General features: G+C 39.8%; 1 protein-coding gene across 1 annotated transcript in view; it reads right to left on the bottom strand.

Annotated features, from left to right (window-relative positions):
- The window catches only part of CERS3 (ceramide synthase 3), a 34,277-nt gene extending 17,258 nt beyond the window's left edge, over positions 1-17,019 (bottom strand). Inside the window, exons 1-9 of the mRNA XM_032195005.1 lie at positions 16,838-17,019; positions 14,841-14,958; positions 12,609-12,727; positions 8,753-8,810; positions 7,801-7,851; positions 6,444-6,536; positions 6,050-6,178; positions 4,281-4,387; positions 2,719-2,875 (exon numbers count right to left, since the gene is read on the bottom strand). Of these exons, the coding sequence (XP_032050896.1) occupies positions 2,719-2,875; positions 4,281-4,387; positions 6,050-6,178; positions 6,444-6,536; positions 7,801-7,851; positions 8,753-8,810; positions 12,609-12,727; positions 14,841-14,958; positions 16,838-17,019 (1,014 nt within the window). The remainder of the gene's footprint in view (positions 1-2,718; positions 2,876-4,280; positions 4,388-6,049; positions 6,179-6,443; positions 6,537-7,800; positions 7,852-8,752; positions 8,811-12,608; positions 12,728-14,840; positions 14,959-16,837) is intronic.
- Between the last annotated feature and the right edge of the window lie 2,024 nt (positions 17,020-19,043).

Genomic DNA, 19,043 nt, shown 5'->3' on the forward strand with positions numbered 1-19,043 from the left:
AACATCTACAGTTTTGTGATTCACATGGAATTTGTTTTCTGCCTCTTCCTGAACTGTTTCAGCCATGCTCATTTCATTAGCAGATTTTGCAATAGGCTTGTACGCACTTGTTGTGCAGTTGCTAAATTCCAGGTCATACCTCTCACGTAAAGCACAAATATCTCTGTACTACAGTCAAACAACTTCATTCCTCATAGCTAAAGTACCTTATTTTTCTTTCTTTTTTTTTTGTTTATTTTTTATTTTTTATTTTTATTACCTTCCCCTATTAGATGTCAATTTCTCAACAAAAATTTGCCTTTAGTGACATTTTATAAGATTGGATGTTAAAGATGGATAGGAGATGTTAGTCAATCTGGCTAATTTTGATGAAACATCCTGACAGATATTTTGACAATGTGCTAAAGTTATGTCAAAAATTCTGTCAAATTACAGTGAAATATGTAGGACAAACTCCAGCTCAGTGCAGGGGCAAGGCCACAATCAAAAAAGAAAACAAGAAGTAAAACGCTAACACTCAGTAAGCCTGGCCAGAAAGACTGTAATTAATCAGAGGTAAGCTACATGGAAGAAACACAAGTCTTTCAGTCTCTAAAGAAACATAAAAACATGTTTTAAAAGCAGCACAAAGCAAGCCATTTCTTCTACAGATTTTTCCTTTATGTTCAACTGTTTACTCTCTAACAAGGGTTGAATTTGTAACCAGTTTTCTTATAGGGAAGACATTGGGTTTCCCTATGATATCGAGCTATTTGCATAAGACTTGTAGGAACCCAGGAATGCCATCCAATGAGGCTGAGATTGGCACTGGGATCAGATAAACATAGCTTGATTGCACAAGCTTCCTTGAGAAGCCAGGTTTAAATAAAGCAGAAAACAAAAACAAAAAATATCAACAAAATCATCCTCCCAAGTACCTCATCAAGAAACCTTTTATTCAGACCCTTGTCAAAAGTCATCAGGAAAATTCAGTGGGATGGAAGGAAGGAATAATGAAGCACAAACACTCCCAGCAACCATCATTTTAGGAATTAAAAATACCACTTTACACACTGTTAATGCAAATCCCAACCACTAGAAACAATCATTACGGATTACAATGCCAAGCCACACTGAGTCAATCATGGCATTTCATTTCTTAGTTGAGCCTCTCCATCAAAGCAAGACTGGGCCTAAAGTACCACAACCTACAAGTTTGCAGTTCACAGTTATGGCATGTAAATGAACTTTTTCTTTAGCTTTCTTGTTGATTTAAAGGCTTTTTCTTTTTCTACTAAAAAAAGCTGTTTAAAAAGACAAGCTTTGCTGATAGGGTCTCATCATACTGGTTGAAATTAATAAACAAATGAAGAGTAGAAAAATACTTGGAATACAGAACAAGCTTGGACTGAGAATGAAGATATTTGACCCGTCTCTTTCTCATTTGCATGGTGATAGCCAGAATAATCAGCTGGTTTCATCCAGTACTATTATAATCTGAAGCACTCTTTCCATCAACTTCAAAGAGGCTCGGGTCAGGATGTTATTGCAGTGATAGGGGCCATGCCTGGGCAACAAACTTGGGTGTAATTGTATTTGCACTGCGCTCATTGCTAATTATTTCCAGAAAGTAAATTATAGAATGGTTTCTGTTAGCAGTCGAACGATGGTTAATATGGGTAGAAAGGAACATTTCTATTTCCTTAAGATGCTTCACAGCATTAACTGCTTCAGATAAAAGGACAGTATCACAAGATTTTTGTCTCTTGATCCTCACAAGGAATACCATTTTTCAATAGCACAAGTTTCACCTTAATTAGCAAAGTATCCCTGTCAATGGTTGTGTCAAATATTGAGACATTCTCCCAAGTTCTTTTCTAAATGCTGCTGGCATACTTTGCTAGAAAAGACCTTGTGAAAGTTTTACTTCAGACAATCAATCAAGACTTAGATTGCAGCAAACATTTTACAGCTTTTTCCCCACATCAATTTCATCTACAAGCTAAAAGTAGATTATGACAGCCCCAAACTTGCACTGTTACTCTACTGAACATGTGAATATGTTGAGACATCCTCAGCAAAGCTAGTCTTTTTAAACAGCCTCTTTGAAAATAAAAGAAAAAGCCTTTGAGCTGTTTCTTCAGCTTTCTTGCTGATCTATTTATATGTCACAGTTGAATGTGACTATTTCATTATGTCATAGTATAATACTGAATCAGCTTCGAATGGTTTTCTTACTCCAAAAACAGAATGTTCAAGTATAGCCAACCTCAGATTTAGAGGAACCTGAAGAACAAGATTTCTTTTCTAGTTTTTAAAAGATCTCAACACTCATCTCTCCCCATTATGATTATTTTTTTTTTAATGTTTTTACAAATTCCAGGGAGAAAAAGATTACTTTCACCTTGAACGCAGGAATTTCAAGAGTTCAATGCCATCTTTGGGCTCCAGTTTTTGGAACAGTTCACTTCTCATTTATTATCAGAGCAAAACATCAAATACAGGGGGAAAAAAAAAAAAAAAGGCTGTACCTGAAGTTTTGATATTCTGATCTATGACCTTAAACATGAACGAGGGGTAGAAAGCACATTGGAACATGTTTATACTTAGTAGGTGCCTATAAAAAATGCTGACATGAAAGTTCATGAAAACAATGAGAGAATCCAAGTAACCTCTACTGGAAGTGTTAGTATATGGCTGGTATTTCACACACCTCTCAGCAGAAACAGAACTGCTTACCTTTAAGAAAATGAACCTTCTCAAAATCTTGAAGATTAAGTAACCCCAATATAAATGCAAGCCTTGAAGGATCAATAGCTGCCCGTTGAATAAGAAATATGCTATGACAGGAGTAGTGGAGTAGTATGTAGGTTGATACAACGTGGCACGCAGAATCCTAAAAAAAAATAAAATAATAAAATAAAAGTCACTGTTATGGTGCACGATTCCTTCTCCATGCAATTTATAATGATTTCTTATTTCACATTCCAAACTGATTAACTATTTCCACAAAATTTTAAAAAGCTCTGCAAAAATGACAGATTAATTAACAAGCTGTGGCTTAACTATATTATCTCTACTGAAGTACAGACTTCAGAAGATAAGAAATTTGAGTCTTGCATGAAAGTATGCTAAAAAAGGATAGATTTTTTTTTTTTTTATCTTGAGCTCTGTGTGGTCTAGATAATATGCAACACAGAGCTTGTCTGTGCCATTTTTTCATGCAAATTCTCTCTAATCTGAAATCCACATTCAGAGAAAATCCTGCAAGCTTTGCAACAGGGCTCTTTGTTAATTAACATGTGTTTTGTCCATCTTGAGACTTCACTTCTTCCATATTATTTTGGACTTTTTGAGTCCTTTTAATCTCATCACGTTTTGCTTCCAAGCTCAAGAACAAGAAACTCAGTGAAGCAAAATGATTGGAGATCGTTTGTGCAGTTAATCAAAAAATAACAAGAAAGTAAAAGACATCAGCATTTCTGAAAAAGAATACTACAGGAAATTAAAACCTTGTGCTGATCAATGTTCAGAACTATTAATTTAACCAGCTTGGGTCTCTAAGGGTTTGTCCACATGCAGGGAGGGGCATGAAAGCAAACTCGAACAAATCAATGAAACCGTGAATGTGAAACACATTAAACGCTTTTTAAAAGCTAAACATGTTAAGCATTAAGCACACTAAGCACCCGTGTGGATACTCCAAAGCAGATTAAATCATAGTAAATGCTCACATGAATTTGCAGTGCAAAGTTATGATTTATGTGCATTGACTTCATAAATTAATTGGTTTACCCTAATTTTTCTGACTGTCCCCCATGTAGATAAGTGAGGCGAGGTGCTACCTGAGAGTTACATACCAAAAAGTATGCACTCCAAAAAAATAAATAAATAACTGCAATCATATAGGACAGACTGTACTCTGCTTTACAGCAGGAGGGATGTAATGAAAGGGACTATGACTTCTTGTAATTAAGTAGCTCAACCCACTCAAAAACACAGGAGCTCATAATATTTAACTACAATTTATGAAAACAAGTTAAATAGTAAGTGAAAGTTTTTATTTATGTTAATACATTTTCAGGAGGTTCATTTTAAAACTATTTTTACTTAAATTTTTAAAGAAAATTACAGGTTTCTATCAACTCTTCCAGCTGGCCACTAAAGTCAACAATAACAAAAGCCCAGCTTCTGCTCTTTAAGATACAATCCATTTCTTTTCTTTTCCCATCACAACCAATACTAACCTTTCAATGGAAATGGGAATGAAATAAAAGGCTGTGACATTAAATATCGCTTACCAGCAGGGAAACAGGATGATCCTCGTGATGAAGAATGCGATAGAAAAGATGATAAACAGCACATTGCAGGTTTTCTCCCAGCGAGCGTAATTAAACATTTTGGCTGCCTACATAGAATAAAATTCAAACATATTACAAATATTCTCTGAAATAAATTCCTTTCTGCATTTTCATAAACAAGAACTCATCTTCCACCTAAGCAGGTTTCCTCCCTGCCTGACATACAGAGCAATCATTTTACTGATACCTAATAAAGCAGCATCAAAACAGATTCCTTGTTTATATTTCTCCTTTTATCTCAAAGGCAAGAACTCTGTATCAGGGGCCTAAGGAACAGCTCTCCGATATGAAAGTAGAAGTGTCATGAAAACACAAAGTGCTCTTGAAAACAGAAGTTCATCTCTCGTTGTACCAGATTCAAAGCAGGCTGAATCAAAGAGAAGCCGCTGGCCCTATCTCCACACTCCAGAGGAGCAGTAGCCCGTTATACACAGGCATTCTGGTGCACGCATGTTACCCTTCTCTGTGCCTAATTTGGAACTTTTTTTCCTCTTTGAGGGCGGGAGGTCCTAGCTTTAGTCTCTATCCCACTAGTAAAGATCATTATTACTGCTCCTCCCATAGCAGAAGAGTACAGCTCCCCATGCTTCATTTAGGAATCACCCTGGTGAACAAAACATCTGTTCTCAAGTGTGAACAAAGCTCCAGGTGCCAAGCCTAGGTCTAAAAAGCATTTTGATCAACTTCTTTTTGAGTGACAGGGCTGAATTAATTTATGCCAGTATCCAACTTCAGTTTGCATCTAAGTGCTGTTGTACCAGCTGTTGGTTCAACTGTTTGTAAAGGCCACACAGTGAGTTGGACCACAAAACAGTTCAGGATTAAAATCCAGTAATCCAGCGAAAGAAACTGCCTTTAATCTGGACCAACCCCAACTGCACGACCCCACTATTAATTGTTCCATCAGAACTGAAAGCATATTTGGAGAAGAAATGTCCAATGAGAGGCAACAGCCTGCAAGATCTGCTTGCATGGGTACTGCCAGCAAAATAGGTGATGAAACTACACTCTGAATCCTGGGGCTATAAAACCAGAATGATGCCACTGAATGAACCACAGAGCGCATTCATCTTTTGAGAAACCCAGCAGCAGGTCTCTGTCACCACAGAGCTGTGTGCAGAGAAAAACACTTCCTAATCCTAGGGCATTTCTGAACACTGATATTTCATCCAGAGATGGAGAAAAAGGGAGATGTTTTTCTCCTGCCAGTACCTGTGATATCTTGTTCAGAGACAGTTTGAGTATCTCCAGCCAGAACTGTATGATGTAGACGTGCCCCTTGGGTCAACACAGGGGTGTGAATGCTGACAAAATTAAGACAGTTTAGAGAAGTAGCCAAGCTTTTAGTTGCTAAATTTGCTTGAGAATTGGTATCATGACAAGCTGTTCGCAGGCTAGCCAACTTGGTCTAATTTTAACAGTGAAACAAGAATAATCCAGGGAGGCAGCTGTATTTCCAGTCCCTGTACAGTACTGCTGAACTTCTCTTTTACTCTTTTCTCATAATGGATTCTGTAACATTCTGTAAATTATCTGGAAGCTCTCTTTTAGCTTACAATTTATGACTGTGTGAAGCTGCCTCTCTGTGAGGATAGGGAGGGAACATATGAATCTGATGGCAAAGAGATTAAAACATCATTGAACACGAGCTGGACAATAAAAAATAATAATTATTAATGTATATATTTTAAAAAAGTAGTCGGGGTTACCTCGAGCCAGAAATCTGCAGTATCATGCACAAATATCACCAAAGTTCCAAGACGCACATAATTGCCACACCACGAGCCACTCATTAGCCCAATGGCTGCCAAGTGATGAACGACATGAGCCATAAAATCCTGTGAGGAAGAGAAGAAAAAAGATAGAGCCAAGCAAGCACAGAGCCCTTGAGGGTCTCCTTGCAGGTGAAGTGACAGGCAATGCTTGTCACCGAGAGGTGCCCTTGGCAGCCAGGAGAACGTGGATGGCTGCATGTGTGCCAGGTGTAGACTGATGCTGCCCTCATGTGGCTGCACCAAATCCCGTAGCAGGACAGTTGTATAAGCCTTTATTTTTTTCGTGTAGAAACAGAGGTTCTAGCTACAAACCAGCCTGACCACTTGCCTTCCTTTTGTTATCGATCCCCAGTGTAAATAGGAGAGACCAGTAAAAACTGATCTCAGCCATGTAGTACCAGTATTGGGATGGCAGCAAAGTCTGTAAATGAAGAAAAAAAAAACAGTTAACTTGGAGAATACCAAACGTTGAATGCCAAGTGAAATTACTTCTTTTTTCCTTTCCTCACTTCTTTTGCTTCTCTGATGCGTCTTGCTTAAAAAAATTAAACTAAACTAAATCCATGTTCTGGGCTTCATTAAGAAGGATGTTCTGGGAGCCAAATATTTTAACCTTTACTCAGACCGAACTCTGTTTCTGCTGTTCTTCCCCCACCCCCAAATTTTAGCATGCTTTTTTTCTATGTTTTTGTCAGAGAACTACACACACAGTGCTTCTGCATTTAATTACAAACAACTGCAAATAAACGAAGCTTTCCTTTTTGGCGAACATTGTAGATACTCATACATCTCATGACCAAAAAGTCATCTGCTTACATTAAAATCCTATGCTTCTGCTTAGGGCACAAGAGGGCTAGGATGCTGAGTTTACATCAGCTTGGCTGCTCATTTGCTTAAATACTTTTCCCAGGTGGCAGGGAATAAGCTTGGTTATCAGGTCCCATGAGTAAGAGGAGCTTGGCAAACCCAGCTGGGAGGCAGGATTCTTTTTATTTTTGACCCTTGAGTAGAAGGTGAATAAGGAGAAGGATGATGGGCCACAGATTTACAGAAATATGAAGGAGGGGGTAGCACACAAGAACCTCTGACAGGTGGGCAAGAAGAAAGTTTGCTTGGAGCCATCTGTTAGGGGATTGTTAGTATGATATTTGAGTAAGAAACCAGACCCTTGGAGGTTAAAAAAAACTGCACACACACAAAAAAAAAATCAGTCCTGAGCAGAGATTCCCAGAGCAGGGAATTGCATTCTGCCAAGTCAAACCACTGCAGTGCTCCCTCCCTCTGCCTGTGCTACTGAGCAACAGGGTGCAGGGAGCACGCGGCACTTGAGCTGCTCGGCACAGCCATATAACGCTGTTCTGCAGTGCCTCAAAGCAACACCAGGACTGGTGCAAGCCTCAGGGTTCTGCACTGAAGCCTCTAACACAAAAGGAGTACTGTGGGCGGCTGGTAAGCTGGTGGGAATGGCAGTGGTCTGGCTGGAGGGCCGTGTTGCAGCACAGGCAGATGGCTGCGAAGTCCTGCAACAGTCAGCAGGAGGTACCAAGGAAAGGCAGAAGAGTCTGGTGCCACACCTCTCCGGGTGGTGCCCGCTGGGAGGGAGAAGCATGTCTGTGGATTACCCCTTCCAATGGGGAAATACCTGGAATGCCCTCAGGCCAACGGACCGACGCCAAAAAGCTCACCTGAAACGGGTAGCCAACCCACGTCTGCCATATGTCGTAAAACCAAGGTTTCTGGGAAAGACAGATGATTCAGACGGATCAGCAGAGCCACAATAAGTCATGTTAACTCCAAAATCCTTAATACTTAAACATTCTCTGTGTGGAACGAGCTGAGAAACTATGATCTGGATAACTGCTCTCCACCAATTTCTGAAGAGATCTTACATCTCAGATTTATTGTATTAGTCTCAGCATTTTGGCTTCTCTTCAGGACACCTGAAGCATTCCAGTTCATCATTTCATCATCCAAAGCAGTGGGCGTGTGTTTTATTACTGCAATTACTCAAGATATGTTGCCACAATGATTAGATTTTGCTGTGTTTACCAGCCACACACACTGGTTTGTGATGATAAACAGCGTTTGGGGAGAAGAGCCAAATGACTGTAGACACACTGAAAATGGTTCAGTTGCTCAGGAGAAGCATTAATGACACCCCAGGCAGTGCTCACATAGTTACAAGCAGCACTCTCTCTCTTGCTGCTGAGTCAGAAGTTGGGAGTAACACCTCAATAAATAGCCATGAAACACACTGCTGTTGTGACCCCAAAAAGCACTGCCAGAAAACTTTTACTGCTTCCTTTGAGAAAAACGTGGCCATGCGATGCATTTGTAGGTGTTAACAAGGCACGTTGTAAAACCATCTATGGGACTTAAAACCTTTCTTAAAAAGGCTGATAACTCATACATTTTTATTTTCTTTTAATTACAGGAGTTTGAGAAGAAAATTTAGAAATCCACGCAAAACTTCAGTGTATATTGCAGCCTACCACACAGATTACATACATCACAGATCTGAACCCAAGCAGCCACTGAAATCAGAGTGTATGGGCTTTGATGGGCTTCGTGAAGATCTATAAATCAGTCCTTGTTCTGTTAAAAACATAATATCAAAACTTAATGAAATTAACTTACATCATATAGAAATATAAATCCAGCAATGGAAGATGTAAGATAGAATGAAAATCGCCAGCTGCAAGATTAAAAGGAAAAAATAACATTATTTTCCCATTGATATTATCCTGAGTCAGACCTACAGCAAGTCATCATGCATCACAGACAATTTCCACATAAATGTGCCCTCACATTCCATATTAAGGGTTGCCATGTGTGGGCTATATCTAAATGACTGTTACTCAAATACTTATACTTACCTAATTGCTAAAAAAAAATAAATGATTTTACATTATCACAATACAGATGTCTTGCTTGTGATTATTGGAGAAGTTCTCCAGCCAGGCTCAAGCTGATCAAGCTAATAGTTACAGAAAATTGTAATAAATTCCCTAAGAATTAAATATTTGATGACAGCAACCTTCCCCACTGTATCAATTCCTCTAGTTTAGTCCAACATGAATATTCAATCTCACAGCTCACTATCAGCATAAAACCTTTCAGCCACATAGTATATACTTTCTAGTCAGATTAAACATTGTGAATGTTGTCACCAACGGGGACTTGTTTCAATTACTGAGCTAATTTCTTTTGATTTTTTTGTTTTGTTTTGTGTTTTTTTAAACACCAGTTGTTGAAAACTGGGGAGCTCCACGACGCTTTAACAGATACCATGTAAGCTTTTATCTTACTGCTCAGGCCTGGATTACCCATAAACCTCAATCTTTGACTAGGTTTGGCAGCATTTAACTAAGCCTGATCTAAGCTTTTTGTGGTTTAAATGCATATCCATCAAGGCAGATAAAACTCACAGATTTTCATCACTGATCTGGTAAGTCAGCAAAGGGAAAAAAAAAAATCCTGTGTATCTTAGGGAACCGAAACTATGTTGTTGCTTATGTATGGGAGAGCAGGATGCTGTGATTTGGAGCCAGCAATCAGCCTTGTGATGACTCTGGAACCTGCGTGGGAGGTATTGTCCCTGGGACTGGGTGTGGCTGGAGACTCAGCCAGAGCGTTCCCACTCCCACCTCTACAGGTGATGGAAAACTTCTTCCTCTGCCCTTTTCTCCTCTGCTGGAACAAGCCTGACCTTTCCCAGAGCAACTCTTCAAGATCAGTAGGAAAATGCTGCAGGACATCGCATGCTGAGAAAGGTCATCATCACAGAGAAAGGGAAATGCGGCCCCAGACTTGGTGAGAACATCTCATGGAACAAGAAGTGTCCCAGATGAGAACAGCAAACGGCCTCCCAGAAATGCGATTTGCTAAAAAGGAGAAAGAGCCTTGACAAGAACACTGCTTATGCTAGCACTAATTGAGAGATTTATAAAAATGATGGTTGTGGTCTTTGGCAAACAGTAATGAAGTGTCATTTGAGAGACAATGATGAGACTGGTAAGAGCAACCCCTTCTTTCTGAGCCCTGCATTACCTGGAGGCTGATATCCCAGGTGAAAGAATGAGATGTTCAAAGACTGAGCCAGCATTTTAAAAGAGAAAGAAATAATGAAAAAATGAGGACATGAGATGGTGGAGGCTAGACAAGACGATATGTCTCATGCCCACAGAAGAAATCAAGACAACAATTACAGAATTGCCACCAGATACACTGGTAATAAGCAATCGTTCTACATTTCTACTTTGAAGCATCTTTCCTAAGATGATGAAAAACCACCCACTGCACAGACAGAGAAATTCAAATGGCAGAAATCAGGACAGCAAATGGAAGCAGAGAGGGGAACTCACAAGTAATACCTTGCTCAGAGTTAACCAAGAGATCTAGGGAAAGCACCACTGTGGCACAGGATAGACTTCACACAGGGGCTGATTCTGCCATCAGCTCTCCTCGTATTTCAGGCAGAGGTGTAAGGAGTCCAGTGGACATAGCTGGACTGATTCTGTGTTCAGGGTAAAGTGCGTGCTTCAGTGACTTCCTGACTCAGACCCAAAGCACAGAGCACCTAACACGACTGCACCATTGGTCCCCAGCCCTACAAGTCTGTGGAATGAATGCACTTGGCAGTAAGCACTCAGTGCTTCAGATGAACTCATCGTATGTACAAGACTGCCAGAGCACTACCTCATTTTGCATTTAGCCAAGCTTCTTTATGAATTTGGTTAACAAAACCCAAAGTAAAATTCATCCAAATTCACCAAACTTTACACATGTGCCTTTTAAACTCTGGATTCTGGCCGCCAGGGACAGCACAGAACAACAACTGTATAAAAGGATCTTTCTGATTTAACTTTAGGAATCTTCTCTTGAAACTTTTCTCTAAAACTGAGTCTAACAAAAGAGAATTTAATAGGTGAAGTTAAAGGCTGGCGAGTCTTTTAAGGCAGGGAAGGTTTCATGCAAAGGACTTTCCAAACCCCAGTGTTGCTTAACAGGGAGCACTAATAGCTTAAGTATGGCTTAGAACTGGCTCATCAGATTTTCCTTGTGATTCAGAAAAAAGATCCTGTAGATTGCAGGCTTTCAAAAATGTCATAACGCTCGTAACACTGACTACTAGCATGGAATAACTCTGTTCAATTTGTTGCCTTGAAAATTATATCCAATTAAATTCACTGACAAAGAGCAGAGCAAGGTTCACAAAATTGCACAAGAAAAACCTGTTTGCTTCATTCTCACTCAGGCTGCCAAGCAAGTTTTAATTTCAGTCTTTGGCTGTGTATAACTAGAGCCATGGATGCATGGCAGGCAGCTCTTGTATCGATAGCAGGAAATCTTAGTGTCACTTGCAAAACAAAGTTAACTGATCCACAAAACAACAGCAGGAAAAAAAAAAAAAAAAAAAAAAAGAACATCAGTTTGCCAAGACAGTTTATTCAACTCAGTTAGGCTTCACAGCAACACACCTCTGTCTATCAACTGCATTTATGCCCAGAGGAGATCAAATTATTATCATATCGATTCACACAAAGTAATCTTGATAAACTACTCAACTTTGAGCTTTTAACCCTCGTTCTTTAAGCTAATCTACACTAAAAGAGGTCAAATAATATCATCATGTGAATTTTACCAAGGTAATCATGCTAGCCAAAAGCCCAAATAGTCAGGTCATTAGGAAAGAGTTTTACACTGGTACAGTTAGCTTCAGTAGCAAAAAGGGTTGAGCTATGTAAGCAAAGCCACGCTGCCTACTTGGGGATTTCCAATTTGTATGAGATTTTGGATAACACTGGAATAGTTAATTAGTAAAATGTTTATGTATGGGGAAGTTCTCACATGCTTGTGGAAAATCAGACTCTTGAATGCTTTTCCAGTTTTCAATCATATGCAGGAGGAGGTTTTGAAACTTTTTTACATATTCATTGTTATCACTCGGAATTACTCAATGGCCCACCCTCATTAGCAGATTTGAACTCATGTTCCACATGGTACCCCGTGCTCAAGCTGTAACACCTACCACTTAATTAGGATGCCAGGAATCCTGCTCTTGAACTCACTTCTGTACACACATTATATTATCCCAAGATGAAAATATAGATACATATTTAAACAGTGAATAAGCATTTTGGTTGCCTTATGATTACAGGCAGACAGACAAGTGTTTTCCTATTCTCTGCATGTTTTCATCAAGTGTTACATAACAGGAGCCTATAAATAAATCCATTATTACGTACTGAAGAAACCTAAAATATTTTGGAGTGTTCCCCTCCCCCCAGGAATCCGTAAGCCTAATATTTTTGAGTCATAGGATTTGGAGAAATGCTACTAGACCCTTTCAATTTCTTTGCATACGCACAAACCAAAACCCTAGTCAGACAGACCCAGCTTTCTGGAAATAAGCCCCCAACCAAGAAGGCATCTGAGGATCTCAATCACTTTCCAAAACAAAAATCCGTAATAAAGAAAAGACTTTTCTTACAAAGCTTCCTGGAATTTCCGAAGCACAGTTGGGATCTCAAGGTTTCGCCTTCTCCTAAACCACTTTTCCACCAAATGGACGGTACAGTTGCACTTTTTGGCAAGGCCTTGAATCTCTGACTGCAAAAAATGGAAGAGTGTTAGCAACAAGATCTACACCAGTGTCATCTTTATTTATTTTGTACTTCACAGATCAGCTTCCCACAATTATAAGACCTTCATTTAAAAATATTACTTATATTAACTGTCCATGGTGTTTTAACTTCGAGACTTCCTGGTTTAATTTTTGAATGACATTCACAGAAATACTGGGGTTTCAAGACACTAACTTACGTTAATAAATCAGGCATGAAATGTATGAGTCTACAAATGGTGCTATTGCTACTCTAATGGCTTCTGATAACTTAAAAGATGCAGCTTTTTCTGCTAAACAAGAGGTTTGGCAGTGGGTAACTTTTTGGAGTGCCATGTATAGATGCACGTAGACCTTGCATCCAATATTTTACCTTGCATCATCGTTAGACTGTATTTAAATGAGTATTTCTGGTGAGACAGCGTTAAGGCAAGCTGGGCTCTGTTCTCAAATTCAGCATTCTGCCACGCAGCAGGGCAAGTCACTTAATCTTACTGAGCAAAATCCAGACTGCCTTCTTTCAACACCTAAAAATAAATTAGTGCTAGAGCAGTCACCTAAGAATCCATCTAGCCTTTCAAGTGCAGCTGCCAGTTGTCTGTGCTTTATCTGTACTCCAAAGGTGAAGTGGCTCTGCTGTGCAGCCATGCCAGCGTGCACCAAGCACAAGGTACTACCTCCTACTCTAATGATTAGGGGCGATGAGCTGCCTCCTCCTTCACCCACGTGCCTCTTGCATTTCTGGGTGCTCGGTGCCCCACCTGCAGCTTGTCGGCTTCCTCCCTCTCCTCCATCCTAAGAGGCAGAACGTGTGGGCTGACCTCCCCTGGGGCAGCTGCAGGAGCAGAGGCAGTGTTCAACTCATCCCTGGGGAAGTTCTTTCCCTCCGAGGCTGGTATGCAAATAGTGGGTGGCAGCAGCACTGCCTCTGCCAAGGTAAGTCCTGTTCAGTTAGTCTTCTCTTGGAAGCAAGCTCTGGTATGTGAGCAAAGGCACCTCAGCTGCTGGGGAGGGCAGGACTGCCAACAGGCTCTGTGTTCAGCCCATCCTGCTGGCTGAAGAGCTCCCTACTTGCCACACGGGAATACTGACTTTGTTTAGACAGATGATGGAGCCTAGATGCCCTCAGTCACCAGCCAGGCCTCTGTGCACTCAGACATGCTGGTTCCTAGGCCAGACACATAGAAGAGGCAGTCTGAATCTTTCCTGTGTACCAAGAAGTAATAAATGTGAATTCTGTGCTTCCCTTCAGAGATTAATTGTCAAATTGCACTCATGCAGAAGGAAGTTATGAAACCGAGATCAGGGTACTTGGCCAGAGAGTAGAGCTCACATGTGAACATGAATACATGTACATCTACTCCTGACAACAGCAGGCCAAAACCACAATAAGAGAGCAGCAGAGTCAGGGATAGAATGCAAAATTCCACATATCAATAATCGTCAATGAGGCACATCTTTCTTTTAAAAAACAGCATAGGAAAACTGCAATTGTTTGGTATTTGTAGTTAAGTGAACTTCCTGAGATTGCATTCGCAGCAAGGACATTCGCAGCAAGGACAGATTCCTGCTCCCCATCAGCAATCAGGTTGCTTCATGTTTTGAAATACTAAGTGTTGGCTTTTATCTTCTTCTTGTTCAAATTTAAAAATCAACAGCAAGTTAATATAAAGATTGTTTTTCTTTCTTACATAAACCAAGATTAAGTATGCAGCAATATAACAGATCAAACAGCTTCCATACCAGTGTTCCAATATTACTGCTAGCAATAAATATGATAGCACTTTCCAACAACAGATGTCAGTTGATATTTTCTCCAGGCAGAATGAGTTAAAGATGGAGCACTGATCTTCATTGGAAATAATACTAACAGTCTAACCTAGAACAGCATGCCAGAAAATTAAACATCTTAAACGTATTTTCTGTTTTGGATGCTATATACCCTTGTCAGCAGAAAAGCAACATAAACCCAAATAAATTAAGTCATCTGTCAATCAGCTGGAACTCATCCCATGATGTCATTGCTAATGGCTTATTGAAACAGTAAAACTTGGGATTTTCCAAAAGCCAAAACTACTTTAAAAGAATGAGAATCCTTACTTGGGATGGGTGTTTTGAGCACTCCCGGAAATAACTCTCTAAAACAGGATTAGGCTGTGGCTTCACACGTCTTACATTCTTTATACCTAAGGCTTTTGCTAGAGGTATAGCAATATATCTGAAAAGACACAGAATGAAAAGATTAATAAATACAACGCAGTTACAAGACCTCAGCTATTCTCATACCAGGATATGAACAAAGTAAATCTGAAGCATTGTAATCTGCTATAGTATATGACTGCTCCATGAGAACAAATAATCTCCCTGTAACTAATCCCAAAAGAGAATCACAGCATATTAGCAATTAGGGGAAAAAATAAAATAAAATAAAATAAAATAAAATAAAAAAGTAGACAACTACTTGATTTTCTGGTCCTGAAATGCTCTGAAACTATAGAAAAAATCCTGATTTTTTGTCCTTGTCTTTTTCACAGACACATTTGAGTTAAGCAATAGTTAAGGGAACATGAAACGTGAATAGATGCTGGAAGATTGCTACTGGGATAATCTCTCCTGGTGACAGGTAGTCACATAGCACATTGTCACGCTGGGCTACCACGGCCCAGGAAACAGGATTCTGCATGTGGCCTCTAGCCAGTGGCACACAGCAACTCCCCCAGAAACTGAAGGCTTCTCCTTCTCTTCCATTTTCCACTACTAGGAGCTGCAAAGCCAACTGTTTTGCTCTTCTACTTGGGCAGGCTTTACTGGAGAATACAACAACAACAACAAAAGCCCCTTCCTCTCTGCTGATATCAGCGACTGATTCCCTATTACTCATAGCAGCGGTCAGTTTTCTTCATTCATGGGCCGATTCACTGCACACCAGATGTATGGGCTAATTATTCACATGAGCAGCTTCCAACAGCAGTGCAGTGAGACAGCTGGGCAAGCATTTACTCAGGAGACACTGTGCATGGTTATAAACATATGAACCAAATTACTTTTGATCTCTGATATGAATGATCTTATCTGGTTCTGTCTTCAGTCTGTTCAACTTATGACATTCCAAATTTCCTCATTGTATCCTGAAATAATTACAAAAACTACTAATCACGTTTTTAGAGCAGAAAAAAAAATCAAATAAAACCAATAAAATTGAAACAAATAATTAAGTAAATGCATTGAAAATCTTAATATATTTGTATCTTTCTTCTGTGGTGCCAGCCTTTGCCCGTCTCATAAGACTCCAGTTGCAGAAGTAAGCCATTTAGGCTGAAAATTAGGAGAAATTTAGCTGGAAACTAGGAGAAGTTTCTTCTCAGAAAGAGTTGCCAGGCATTGGGCTGGGTTGCCCAGGGAGGTGGTGGATTCACCGTCCCTTGATGTGTTTAAGGAAAGGTTGGACGTGGTGCTTGAGGACACGGTTTAGTGGGTGATAGTGGTGGTAGGGGGGTGGCTGGACCAGATGATCTTGGAGGGTTTTTCCAACTTTAATGATTCCATGATCACTAAACCAGAGTGAGAAAAAAAAGCATCAGCACTACTAGCTCTACAGAAAATGTTCACATGAAACTTTGAGATCCCTCCAGTCTGCGTAGGTTTGCTACAACTGGACACCTTTGATTTATCAGCCTCACACTAATGTCCTGGGGAAGGATCTAACAAGAGAAGAGGTTTGGTTTGGAGGACAAATAACTCTACTCTTCCACCAAAGGAGAAAAAGCAAAAGGAATCCAAAATGTTTCTGAAAGAATTGTTTCTCTAATGGAAGGAGATAATGAGAATTATCCAAATGCTGCTCTAGAAATGAGAGAAATGTAGAGAAACGCTTTCCATCTAGATTGGACCACAATCGCATGTTCCTGATAGTGAAAAATATTTCCCAGGATTTCACCTTCAATATTATCTGTAGTAGATATTTTTAGCAGACTCCCAACTAACCCTCTGTTATGAAATCTTTAGATCAACATTCTTACATTATCTTAATTTCCAATTTTATTTTTTAGCATTAACAACAACTAACGAGAGTATTACATGGAATTTCTGTTTCTTACCTTTCACTGAGGAATCGGATAATCAGCAATACAAAAGCATATGGTATTGTGGCATACAGCTGATGTGGTTTTGGAAAGACAAGGCCTTCACGGTCTACGAAATGTGCCCATGTGACGTTGATAGGCATCCATATATTCTCCCACCAGAACCAGCTGTTGAGTGTCTTTAATATGTGCGCCATGCTAAGCAAATAAAATGATAATTAAAAATTAGTCGTGTCATATTAAAAAGAAAATGCCTGAAAGGAAACGTGGTACAAGCAAATAACACAGGAGACCTTGGTCCCACGCTCCCCTGGTCTGCACAGGTTGCACTTGTAGTGCAGGTCCAAAAGAAGCACTCAAGAGAGCTACTGCAGGCACTGGAGATATGTTCAGGTGTTCCCTGACTGATTTCTCACAGAAAACAGCCCTAGCCGGTGAGGTCTGCAACTCTGTCAGTTTTCTCAGGAGAGAGAGGAGGAAAGAAATCAATCCATAAATCAGCTGGAAGTTGAAAACCCATCATTAAGAGCATGCAGGTGGGGTTATAATCCAGTGGAAGAGAAAATAAGAGAAGATCTAAGAGAAGAGCTAAATCTTAAACTGGCATAAATGAATGCAGATTTAAAAAAAAAAAAAAAAAATCCACTGTAGATTTTAAAATCTGATGTCTCACTTCAGTCATTCAAACTAAATTTTTTAATATCTGGTCAAATATTTTACAATTATCATTTATAATTATCATACAAATACACAAAAGACACTAAAGAGAACTCATCTTCTCTACACTGCCTTTCTAAATTAAATATAAAGGGGTGGGAGAGCGGAAAGAAATGTGGAGAGAGTCCAGGGGGTGACTTAGTCCTGTATTAGTGAAGACATTTTGCTGCTGAGCTACTGCTGCTTCATGTGTGGGTTGTAATACACCCCTCAGTCCTGATTTTGCAAATACTACTACGCTCAGGACCGAGTATAAAAGTTACAGTGCACAGCAAGTTTATTTGGGGATTTACAAGAAATACTGTGATTTAAGTGTGACCAAACCCTGGATCAGAAGAAAATACCAAAAATCTGTTCTAAAAGGAAAAAAAAATGTTACATTTAAAACAAAATACTTTATTCATTTAAAAGTCTCATTTTCAACCTTTCCATTCTAGTTATGTATTTAGAACCATATTTGTTATCCCTCATTTAGTTGTAAGAACTTTACAGAACAAATGTGTTATATATCCGATAAAAATGTTCTAAAATAGAATTAAAATAGAATTCACTATTATATTTTCCATAAGGCTAACATAAGCAGTTTTTCTGTAATTTCCATGAGTAATAAATGGAAATAACTTCTTTCCATAGTAAATTTTCCTGTAAACCAGAAAAAAGTATGAGGAAATAATTGATTTCACGGAACCATAGTTTCAGCGAGGAAACAGTCGAGCTGGGAGAATCTCAGGAAGTCTCCTCCTCGTGCTAGACTTGCCCCTGGGAGAGCTGACAGTGCCACATTTGCATAGGATCAAGTGGCAAAATTAAATCGTGCTGAGGACATAGCGGCTCAGGCCCTTCCTAATCCTCCAATATTGAGCAGGGGCCACACAACCTCAGGGTTGCCTGCAGCCACTGGAGGCTCTCACCCTGTGCACTCACACAGGGCTTCCCCGATTCAGAGGGCTCGCTCCAAAGCTCACTTTAATCAACCGCTAATGAGCGATTGCTGCAATCCACGCAGGGCTGTTTCCATCCTTCTGCAGCCTCGCAGCAGGTTTGTAAAACAGCAACTTGGACCCATCAAACACGGCTGGGTTAACAGGCACCGTGAATCAATTGACTGGTCATGAACAGTAGTCAGCACTGAAATATTAATAACCATTTAATCTTTTTAAATGCTGAAAGGGGATAGTAAAACCTACTGAATGAATTGTGTGTGCACAAGCAAATGCAAAAAGAAAGGACAGAGAAATCACAATTGTTCCTTCCCTGAGACTTTATAAGCCAAACTTCAGCCTAGAGCACTTTTTTACTGCTGAATTGTAAACTCCTGGAAGTTGGGATTTATAACGGGGCTGCTAACAGACCCTTTACTGCAGCTAGCAGGCGCCATGATAATGAAACAGGGCTTTGAAACGTGACATTTTAGGTCAGACAGAAAGGCTTGCAGACACACTGCTCTGGAAGACCAGGGGAGATGCTCGTTACCCGGTTGTGCTCCGTTATATATCTGTATTTT

This window comes from Aythya fuligula, chromosome 11 (genome assembly GCF_009819795.1).
Source record: "Aythya fuligula isolate bAytFul2 chromosome 11, bAytFul2.pri, whole genome shotgun sequence".
Classification (NCBI taxonomy): domain Eukaryota; kingdom Metazoa; phylum Chordata; class Aves; order Anseriformes; family Anatidae; genus Aythya; species Aythya fuligula.